The sequence below is a fragment of the Phacochoerus africanus genome, chromosome 2, assembly GCF_016906955.1.
Source record: "Phacochoerus africanus isolate WHEZ1 chromosome 2, ROS_Pafr_v1, whole genome shotgun sequence".
In the NCBI taxonomy this organism is placed as follows: Eukaryota; Metazoa; Chordata; class Mammalia; order Artiodactyla; family Suidae; genus Phacochoerus; species Phacochoerus africanus.
In genome coordinates, this window is record NC_062545.1 from 277747297 (window position 1) to 277758371 (window position 11075).

Here is an 11075-nt window from a genome sequence, read left to right on the forward strand (position 1 = left end):
CTTCTTCTTCAACATTTTGGAAAAGTTTAAGGAGGATGGGTATACGTTCTCCTTTGTATGTTTGGTAGAATTCACCTGTGAAGCCATCTGGTCCTGGACTTTTGTTTGTGGGGGGTGTTTTTATTATACATTCAATTTCATCTCTAGTGATCATTCTGTTCAAATGCTCTATTTCTTCCTGACCCAATTTTGGTGGGCTGTATATTTCTAGATAGTTGTCCACTATGGCTTTTATTATATGAACCATTTCTAGACTTAGAAGTCGTCCTGGAATTTTTTTTTTTTTTCTTTTTAGGGCCGCACTGGTGGCATATGGAAGTTCCCAAGCTAGGGGTTGAATCAGAGCTGCAGCTGCCAGCCTACACCACAGCCACAGCAACACAGGATCCAAGCTGTGTCTGCCACCTACACCATAGCTCACGGCAACGCCAGATCCTTCACCTACTGATCGAGGCCAGGGATTGAACCCTCATCCTCCTGGAGACTAGTCAGATTTCTTTCTGCTGAGCCACCATGGGAATTCCATCTTACTGGATTTATCAGACGCTTACATTAAGGAAGAAAGTTGCAGCTCCAATGAGCAGACTTTACTTCTGATGAGAGACCGTGGCTGGGACGTGGTGGGGTCTGATGAGCTGCAGGGGGCCGCAGGGACCTCCCCTCAGTTACTGAGTCAATAACCATGGGTGTTGGGACGCTCATCCTTGGATCCAGGGGTGCCCTTTCTTCAAACAAGTTACAAAACTGTGACTCTAACATGCCCCCAAAAGTGTATAAAATGAGAACTGCAGTGTGTTACCGTGTGGCCAGCGTGCTCGTCCTCACCACGCAGAACCCCGAAGGCCACTGCGTCCCTTCCCAGGCACCAGCAGCCCCACCCCAAAGGCAGTCACTTTCTGGTTGTCCTGGTGTGTTTACCACCTACGCGGGCATCCCAAATACGGCAGGTTACTTTGACTTCGCAAACGATTTTGTTCAAAGTGAGCCAACAGCACACACTGCCCCGAATCCCACTTCCTCCGCCACCGCCACCACCGCGCTGATGCTCTCTCTCCACCCAGAACGTCAGCCGGGCTGCGTGGTGTTCTAGGTCACGGCTCGGCCGTCCTGGCTCCGTCACCACTGTCCTCCTCCCGAAGGCGGGGTGGCTGGACGTCCGTGTGGCTCTTGACGTTATTTCCACGTCAGGCAGCGGAGTTGCCAGGTTACGAGAATGTGGGTTTTCTGCTCCGGCAGAGAGGCTGCCAAACGTTTCCCGAGCTGGAAGCCTCCGTTCACACCGATGCCAGCAGCCCACGCAGTCCTCCTCGCCCTCCTGCGTCACCGACACTGGGTCTTGTCAGTTTTTCGAATTCTGGCCGTCCTGGTGCGTGATAGCGTTGTGTTTGCGTTGTCATGTGCCTTTCCTTGAGAACCAGTAGCACAGAGAGGCTTTGCATACATACAGTGGTCCTGGGGCGAGATCGTCTTTTTAATGTCTTAGCCTCTTCTTACGGAGCTATTATAGCTCACATTGATTGGGAACTCTTTAAATAGTCTACGTATCTAAATATTCTCCTATTCCCAATACGAGACCATGGTTTTTTGGTTTTTTTGCTGTTTGGTTTTCGATTTTGTTTTGGCTGCCCCCCTCGGCGTATGGAAGTTTTCAGGTCAGGGATCCAATCCGAGCCACAGCTGTGACCCGAGCCAAAGCCGCAGCAGCATAAGATCCTTAACCCCCTGGGCTGGGGATCAAACCCGCACCTCTGTGGTGACCTGAGCCACTGCAGTCAGATCCTTAACCCACCGCACCACAGTGGAAACTCCGAGACTGTTTTTTTTTTTTTTTTTAGCAGGCTGTGGTAGGCAGAATAAAATTTCCCCCGCTAGATGCCCTACCCGAATCCCCAGAGTTCGTGTCACTTTCCACGGCGGCGTGATTAAGTCAAGGGTCTCGCGTGGGAGGATCCTGAGGTACCCGGTGTCTGGGCCTAAGCCCGTGAGTGCCTCCCCGTGGAAAGCCTTTCCGGCCACACCCCGAGGGAGCTGTGACCACGGAAGCAGCTCAGAGAGAGCCGCTATCGCTGCCTTTGCTGTTGGAGGAAGAGGCCATGAACCAAGCAGTGCCAGGGGCCTCCGGAGGCCGGAAAAGGCGAAGGAAGAGATTCTCCGTGAGGCTCCCCGGAAGGAACCAGCCCTGCGGCAACTGGCCTCTAGACCAGTCGCTCCACATTGACCTCTAACCCGCAGGACTCTGTATTAACACCGGGCTGTGTTTCCCAGCCCCTGCACTGTGGGCAGTGAGCTGAGGCAGCAGAAGACAATTAATAGCCTACGTGTCACGGAGGCTTCCTCTCCCTCTGACTTTCTTCTTATATCCCGCGGTGTCCTTTGATACACAGAAGATCTAGATTTTTTTTTTCTCATCTTTTTAGGGCCGCACCCACAGCCTATGGAAGTTCCCAGGCTAGGGGTTGAAACGGAGCTGCAGCTGCCGGCCCACACCACAGCCACAGCAATGCGGGGTCCGAGCCCCATCTGTGACCTCCACCACAGCTCCCAGCAATGCTGGATCCTTCACCCACGGAGCGAGGCCAGGGGTGGAATCCGTGTCTTCGTGGATGCTCGTCGGGTTGGTTATCACTGAGCCACGACGGGAACTCCCAAGATCCTGATTTTTTTTCAGATCTTGATTTTAATGATATTGGATTGATGGGTCTTTTCCATTTGGCTGGTGCTCCTGAAATCCTAGTTAAGAAACCCCTCCCTGACCGGAGAGATGGAGATGATTCTCCTTTACTTCCTCCCACCAGGCTCCCCAGTCTTGCGGGTTTAGGTCTGTAATTGCCCTGGAGCAGAGGCTTGTGCCGTGCGAGGCTTTGTGGGTGACAGTCGGCAGCCGCGCCCTGGGCAGAGGCAGCCCTCCCCTGGGGACCAGGGTGTGGCATTTCAGCTGCTCCCCAGGGAAGCTGGCCCAGAGCACTCACTGCATGGACAGGAAGCAGAACGCTCCCTGTTTAACGCCCCCGCTTGCCTTTTTTCTGTCTTTTTAGGGCCACACCCACGGCACATGGAGGTTCCCAGGCTAGGGTCAAATCCAAGCTGCAACTGGCGGCCTACACCGCAGCTCACAGCCACGACAGATTGATCCTTAACCCACTGAGCAAGGCCACGGATCGAACCTGTGTCCTCATGGATCTTGGTCAGGCTCATTACCACTGAGCCACAACGGGAACCCCTCTCCCACTTTTCACGAGAGTTCTCTAGGTGCAAAGCATCCTGCTTAAACATGTGCAAAGGTGCTGAGACTAACTGAGGATGGGGCAGGCGAGCTGGGGGAGCTGGGGACCGCCGTGCCCATAATGGCGGGAGCTTAGGTCTGGGGGCTGATGATGGTGGAACGTGCCCTCCGGGGATGTCAGTGATGCCACCTGCTAAAGGGACGCCCTAACGCTCCCTAACACAGCCAGGTAGATGCTCCTGCTGAGAACTGGCTACAGATGCTGAAAACAGCTGGTGCTCCAGGACGCAGACTGGGAGGAAAGAGCAGGAAGCAAACACTTTTGAAACGTGATTCTTCCTCTGTGAGGCCGTGGGGCACATGCGTTCAGACACTGATGGGAGAGAAGGGTCTGGGCAAGGTAGGTTTATGGAGCAGGAGTGAGGGGGTGGCAGGGATGACGAGATGCTGGCAGGACGGAGCGAAGCTTCTGGAGGCTGCAGGCCGGTGGACGGGGAGGAGCCGGGCCGGGCCCCCCCTACGTGAGACGCACTTTCATCTCCGACACCTGGTAGCTGTAGTTGTACCCTCTCCCCGACCTCCAGTTGATGCCGTTGGCATAGCTGGTGTGCAGTCCCCGGAGGTAGCGGCCGTTCAGGTTGGAGGAGTGGCAGGCGTTGTACCACCAGGCGCCGTGGTACTGCTCCGCGCAGTTTCCCGAATGGTTGTCGTTGTCCTGGTCTTTGGTGGAGAAGAACTGGTCTCTGTGGGACGACAGGGAGTCACCTGCTCGGGAGAGAGTGTGGGTGCCGCTGGTACCATAGGGACCCTGCCGTCCAGAGGCCCCGCCACCTGCCTCTGCCCGGTGCCACCTCCCTCCGGGGACACGTCAGCAGGGCCCCAGGGAGCCGAGAGCTGAGCCCTTGGGGCAGGGGAGGCTCCTGGTCCAGGCGCTCCACCCAGGGCACGGGACCGCCTTCTGCAGCCACTCCTGTGTCCTCCTTGCTCCCCCAAGGCCACCAGGACCAGCTCTGTTCTCTTCTGGCCCCTCCTTGCCCCCCATCCTGCACCTCTTTTCTGGGCCTTGTCCTCACCGTCTGGGGCCCCCGCTCCCCCGAGCAGGTGTGTGTCAAGGGAACATGAACTTGAAGGCTCCCATGAGCAAGGCCCACCCCGCCCCACCCCCACCCGGTGGGCCTTGACCTGAGCAGCTCAGGGTCAGCACAACCGGACAGGCTCCAGGCTCCTTCCCTGAGCAAGTGCACACAGGGGGTTCCCTGAGGATGTGCTGGGGGAAATGCCTTCCCGCATAGCCTCTGACCGGGGGGTCTTTGGGGCAAAGACCATCCCATGGGGCTCCTGCTCCACTGGACCCAGTTTGGGAACAGGGTTCTAAGGCTTTGTATGAATGGTCTGTCCTTTTCCAGGGGTCGGCAAGGACAGGGGCCAGTCAGAGACCCCTCACAGCTCTGCACATAAAGTCTAGGATCTGCAACTTCTTGTGTCACCAGTCCCCAGGCTACACAGAGACTCCGGCAAATTAGCGTCTGCATTTACAGATGGAGAAGGCAGAGCCCAGAGAGGGGAGCCCCCGGCCCAGGGTCACTCATGGCAGACAGAGCCAGGACCCAGGCCACGGTGCCCGCCGCAGACGCCCACCTGCATTGCCCTCCATGAAGCCTCCCAGGACCAGCTTGTACTTCTCTGCCTCGCCTGCCACCTGGAAGGACCTGTACTTGGCAAACTGGTGGTTGCCCTCAAAGTCCACGAGGTCCACCCGGAGCTCACTGGTTCCTGCAGGGGCAGAGGTTCGGGTCTCAGCAGAAGGGCCTCTCCCTCCAGGCGTGGGAGGTGGGAACTGGGGGCCATTCTCAAGGGGTGTCTGAACGTGGCAGCCCTGGAAGGTTCAGCCAGGAGTGGGTGAGAGCCTGGGACAAGTCCCTCTCTCCAAATAGCTCCCCTGCTGTCCCCTCGGCCACGCCTAACGCGATGTTGGTGTCCCTTGGCTGGAATGAAGCCTCTCTCCCCTGGGAAACTGTAAATTCTGCAAGTGGCTGTTGGTCCCCTCGCCACCAGGGTGCTAAGTGACTGTGCCTAGAGTTTCCTTGGCACGACTTTCCAGGCACGAGAGGTCACCTTCAAGGTCACGGAAGATGTCCAAAAGGATGTACAGCCTCTCGGGTTTCCTCAGGACCAGCCGTGAAGCCGGGGTTATGAACAGAGAAGCGGGGGTGGCTTCGGGGGACCCCCGCGTGCCCTGACTGAGAGAGGCCGGGGAGGGGCTCGGGGGGCCTGAGACCCCAGCCTCAAGGAAGGACCGACAGCTGGAAGTGGGAGAAGGGCCCCTCAGGCCAGACGCCTCCCCACTTCCTCATCTCAGCTTAAGATACACTTGGCCCTGAGACCAGAGAGGTCGACACCCTAACAATGCAGCTTCTGATTCTAACACCCAGCGAGACGAAGAGAAAACCTGTCCCAGGCCGGCCCCGTGACAAGGCTTCCTGCGGCCAGGGGGGGCCACCCGTGGGGCGAGGGGGTCGGGATCGCCGGCTCCAGCCGGTCCAGGGCTGAGGTCCGGGGCCCGCGGAGGTCGGAGCGCCCCCCCCCGCCCAAGGCCCTACCCTGGGCCGTCAGGGCGTGGATGTGGTCGTTCCCCAGCCAGAACTCTCCCAGCTGACTGCCGAAGCCCCGCTTGTACGCGGCCCAGTCCCGGTAGAAGTCCACCGACCCGTCGCTCCTGCGCTGGAAAACCTGTGCGGGTGGGAGAGGGCGGGAGACGGGGGCCTGGCGCCGTCCCCAGCACGGGGACCTCGGCCACGCGGGCCCTCCCACCCGCGCAGGACCCGGCCGCTGTGACTCCCAGGAGCACACAGCCCACCGCTGCCCGAGCCCCCAGGGCCGTCTCGGGGACGCCGCACTCACGGTCCACCCCCCGCCATCCGTGTCCATGTCACACAGCACCGTCAGGGGCTGGCAGTCCGGCAGGTAGATGGTGTGCCAGCCGCTCAGAAAGTGCCCCCTGGTCAGCAGCTCCTTGCAGGTGCGAGGTCCTGGGAAGGGAAGCGGGGAGGTGGACGCCAGGGCCGGAGCCCTGGGCAGGGGCAGCAGGGGTGGGGGTGGGGCAGGGAGACGCAGGGACCCCTGCTGGGGGAGGGGAAGCCTGCAGCCTGGGACAGGGCCGCAGCCCCCAGGCCAGCCAGCTGCGATGGCCCAGCCCGGTCCACCTGGGCTGCCCCCACTTAGCCCCCTGGGCACCTGGCCCTGCAGGGGGCAGGTATAAACTCCTCCAGAATTGCCATGGAATGTGCTAGAGTCATCCAGGCAGCAGCTGCCGGTCGCTTGACTCTTTGGGGAGTAACATGGGTGCAGCATGTTTTGTCTTTGGATCCTGGAAGGTGAGTCTGTGCAGCTGGCCTTCTGGTCGACCTCTCCCCAGCAGGGGCGGGTCCAGGCTGAGGTCTGGAAGTGGGTGTGTGGGCAGTCACCTGTGGCACATGACTGGAGCTGCCCAGGCTCTCCTGTTGTGGGGAGAGGGGACATGCACGTCACACGTCTGGAAACAGCCTGTCCCCTTCAGCCCCACCTGCTCTGCGAACACAGAATGGGGACCACTGTCCAGGCTCTTTCCAGGACAAACACCCTCCGGCCCCACGAAGCAGTTCACAGATGCAGCTTCACTGGGCGTTGCTTGACACCCCCCCACCCCCCCACCCCCGTGCCTGGCCTGGCCTGCCTGGGACGAGTGGTCAACACTGGGGCTCGGGGCCCTGGCCGGGACGCCGCCGTGGCCGCCTCGCCTGGGCTGCACGGCTCGGGGGGCAGAGGATTGACCCTTCGGGTCCACCGCTTTCCACGGCCGGGGTCCCCAGCAGAGTCTCAGTCGTGGAAAGCCCGAGGGGCGCTCGGAGGGAGCTCTGGGCCTCGGCCTTGTACTTCGTATGTGTGACCAGGGCATCTGATGTGTCTGAGAGTTTCGTGAGTTTTGCCTTTTCTTGGTTTTGCAGTTTTTAAATAAGTGAGCAGAAAACAGAAAAAGACACAAGGTAAACGCCCACCGTGGTGCCATCATGGGTCTTACGGATCAGCTGTGTCTGCAGCTGGCCGCTGCGGGGCTCTGAGCCCCCCGAGCCCGACCGTGAACAAACCAAGCCCGGCTCAGAGGCCCCTCCGCCCCCACCCATCATTCGGATGAACTGGGTCGGAGACAGGGTCGGAGACCCTCCCCCGGGGTCATGCTGGGTGTGACCGAGGCTCTGGGGCCCCAGCCCCCTGCGAAGTCTATGGGTGTCCCCAAGGTGCTGCAGGGGCTCACCTTTCTCTCCACGTGCGCCCTTCTCCCCTCGGTCTCCTGGGGAGAGACGGGGGATGCAGAAGAAGACTGGTCAGCGGGCACCGACCCTCCCCCTGGAAAGGTGCTTGGCTCCCAGGGAGGTCGGGGCGGGCGGATGAGGCCGAGGACTCTGGGCACCGCACAGGCGTGCTCCGTGGCTTACATGGCTTTCAGGGGGCTGGGCCCCGGGGGGTGCTCAGAGGCCTGGGGTTTGCCCTGGGTCAGGAGGGGCTGCCTTGGGGGCGGGACCCTGTTCGCGCACTTTCCTGAGACTCTGGACGTGGGAACCGTGATGGGAGCCCCTGTGGTTCTGCCTCCCCCAGCCCAACTCCTCCCTCGCTCCATCTCTGTCTCGCTTCTCTGTAGACAGACCCCCCCCCGCATCCACTTAGGGGTCCAAGCTCTCGTCTCCTTGGTTACCTTTGGGCCCGGCCGGCCCTGCCTTCCCGACGATGCCGGGGGAGCCTTGCTCTCCTGGAAATTCCAAAGACACATCCGTGAGGAAGAGGCCCACAGAACCCTTCTGCTCGAGCATCTCCAGGCTGAGGAATAAAGTCCTGCCTCCCCCACTCCGGCCCAGCTCGGGCCCCCTCAGGACCGCTGTTCCATGACTCAGCCGGGGTGGCTGCAGAGAGGGGTCACTGGGGTGCAGGCCCGCCAGCACCCCGAGCTCTGGCCCCAGGGACCCCCGGTGCCCCAGCTCCCGTCCACCACTGTGTGGCAGGGCCAGGTCCACACGCCCCCAGAGAGCTTTACCACCTAGCTGGGGGCCTGGGACGAGGAACGCGTCCTCGGAGTCCCTGTCACACAGGTCCAGCAGGACACGTGGGTTCTGGGAGGGCGGAGGGGCTGGGCGCTGGGCTCAGCCTCAGATGCAGCGCCAGTTGGCAGGAGGCTGCCTCCCACTGCGGAGGCCTGGACTCCACGTCCAGCAAGGAGGGGCAGGAGCTGTGAGGCCTCCCTGGAAGTCAGCGGGGCCAGGATGTCCCTGGGCCCCTTCCCCTCCTCCTGAGAGGACTGAGAAGGTCAGGAGAGGCAGCCCTGGATTCAGCCGGGTCTCAGGACATGGCCAGCAGGCTCACCTCCCTGCAGGTGGTGGGTGGGCTGGGGCGGAGGGGCGGAGCCTGGGCAGCAGCTGGGGTGGGGGGTGCAGACTGACCCGGGCTCTCTCTTCCTCCTCTCTGCCCCCTCCTGAGCAGAGATCCCACCTGGCGCCCCTCGTGCTGAGCGCATGCAGCCCTTCCACCTCTAGGACCTGAACTGGCCACCTCTTAGGATGCTCACGCTCTCTCCAGAGCCCTGCCCCCACCGGGCGCCCTTGGAGGCATCTGTTCACACCCAGGCTGGGGGGGTGCAGCCCTCAAGTCTGCCTTCTGCACCAGACTGGGGCCCAGGCCCTCACGGGGGTCCTCACACCAGATGGAAGCCCAGCCCCACCCTCCCTGGACGTGGCTCACCACCCTGAGCCCCGGTTTCCTCTGATGGCCACATAAAGCCAGTGCCCAATCCGGACCAGGAAGCAGAGTCTATGAAAATATGCCCAGATGTGAGCTGAGAGAAGAGTTGAAACCAGCCCCTCCTCGGGGAGTGGCAATCCCGGGGGGCCTCTCGGGGGTCACCTCTGATGCCGCCTCTGAGCAGGGCCAGGGCCAAGCTCCCAACTTGAGACCCACAGCGGCACTGCCCACCGGGGATCTGTTTTGAGAAGATCGAGGGCTCAGGGTCCCCCACCCCCGTCTGTCCCCGGCACCTACCCTTCGGTCCATTGGCGCCTGCCTCTCCCTTGGGCCCTGCGGCTCCAGGCAGCCCCGGGCAGCCTCGGAGGATGGAGAGCTTGTCCGAGCCCTCCAGACCCACCACCTTGACCTCTGCAGGGAAACAGGGTGCTGGTGGGGTGCTCGTCCTGGACCCGAGAGTCCCGCAGAGCCGGCAGTCCACCCCATTCAGGGGGACCTGCCCTGCGGTGACTTTGGTCAGGGCCCTTGGCTGTGGCCAGCATCACCCGTTTCTGAGGAGGGTCAGCATGGCAGTGCCTTTTCCCACGTCTGGTGGGCACTGGTCAGGTGGGGAGGGGAGGCAGAGCCCTGGCCTTGGAGTCCATCTGGCCAGAGCAGCCCCCTCCTCAGTGCTGTGTGTCTTTGGGCAAGTCACTCAGCCTCTCTGAGCTCTGCCCGTTGGGCGCCCAAGTGGGCACAGGAATAGGGCTGTGGGAAAGATTAGATTAGATAGTGCAAATTTTAACAGTTTTAAGTATAATTCATTTCAAGAGTTTCACAAACAGTATGTAATTTCAATTAATAATGACAATAAATATTTATAAGATGGGGAATTGGGGTCCACATAATATTTTCCCCCCCAGACCTTGGGCACATGACTACAGAGTTTCTGAGTTGGAAGGGCTCCGTGACTGTTCCCCAGAGAGGGGACACGTTTGATCCTAGGACTTAGAGGAAGCTCCAGGAGAACCGGGGACCTGAGGTCTGTTTCCTTCTCAGTAAGGATAATTAATTTTGCTGATTTAAGAACTAAAATTCCTCCCAAGAGACAAGGTAGAGGACATGGGCGTTGGCCCTGCTCTCACTGCACACCCAGCGGCCGCTGTCCGGGTGTCTGCCTCCTTTCCTTCCAACCCGTCGCCGGGGCAGCCAATCACAGTCGGGGGTCGGGGGGGCATCCACCTGCCTGGGGTCAGGAGGGAGACACGACACCATGGGCCCCAAAGCTGCCCAGACTCTCTGAAGTAAGGGCCAGACACCTGCACTAACAAACCCCCAAGTGGGAGCCTTTGGCATCGAGAGTCTTTCCAGAAAGCTCAGGAGTAGACAGAGGACGTGAGCTGTCCTCCTTGGCGCAGGGTCGAGACCGCGCTGGGAAGCTTGTGGGGCAAATCATAGGCCTGAGGGTCAGACAGACCCGGGATTAGAGGTCTGCCCTCCCTCTCTGACTTGCATGACCTGGGGCCTGTCTTCTCCTTGCCAGAGGGTGAAGTTCAGCTGCTGCATCTTCAGAAGAGATGCATGCAGAGGGTTTAGCCCGGGACACTATATCTGTCCACACTTGCTGACTTGCAGGGACGGGAAGGTCAGGTCTGTCTCACCTGGACAGGTGTCGGCAGCCTGGGCAGCCAGGGTCTGGAAGCTCAGGAACAGGAGGAGCTGGCCAGTGGGCCCCAGGGCCGCTGCAACTCTGCTCAGCTCCATGTCCTCAGTCTTTGATCTCTCTCGCTCGTGTGGGCAGGAGAAGCCAGTGCAGCCTGAGCCTGGGTTTCTCAACTCCCCTGGGGAGGCCCACTTCCTCCAGCCTTTGGTCACCCCAACAGCAGGTCCCAGATGATGGCAGAGGGCATTTCCTTCCATCTGGGCCCCACCAGGCCGCCCGCTGAATCAGGCTCACTTCCCCCTGCCTGACACCCTGGTCCCCGTCCCGAGAACTCCCAGCTCTGTTGGGAAGGATCCACCTTGTTTGTGGCTTAGGAAAGCCCAGTCCCCAAATCCATCTTACTACTCAGCTCCACCCAAACATCAAGCTGAGGCCTCAACTGGA

General features: G+C 60.4%; 1 protein-coding gene across 1 annotated transcript; it reads right to left on the reverse strand.

Moving 5' to 3' along the window:
- Nucleotides 1–3540: 3540 nt before the first annotated feature.
- On the reverse strand, nucleotides 3541–10811 carry LOC125120515 (ficolin-1). The gene is made up of 9 exons (XM_047768870.1): nucleotides 10630–10811; nucleotides 9287–9400; nucleotides 7953–8006; nucleotides 7515–7550; nucleotides 6688–6720; nucleotides 6125–6252; nucleotides 5824–5953; nucleotides 4862–4996; nucleotides 3541–3988 (listed from the first exon to the last, which is right to left on the reverse strand). Exons 1-9 carry the CDS (start codon nucleotides 10730–10732, stop codon nucleotides 3741–3743), a joined length of 981 nt encoding a protein of 326 aa, XP_047624826.1. The 5' UTR covers nucleotides 10733–10811; the 3' UTR covers nucleotides 3541–3740.
- Nucleotides 10812–11075: the final 264 nt, after the last annotated feature.

Bases quoted from the DNA above. Each gene is read 5' to 3' on its own strand.
- LOC125120515 (XM_047768870.1), bottom strand. From the start codon at position 10,732: ATGGAGCTGAGCAGAGTTGCAGCGGCCCTGGGGCCCACTGGCCAGCTC. The intron at 6,721-7,514 runs GTGAGCCCCTGC...TCCCCACAACAG, and splicing joins GGGCGCACGTGGAGAGAAAG to GAGAGCCTGGGCAGCTCCAG. The intron at 5,954-6,124 runs GTGAGTGCGGCG...CCACCCGCACAG, and splicing joins CGGATGGCGGGGGGTGGACC to GTTTTCCAGCGCAGGAGCGA.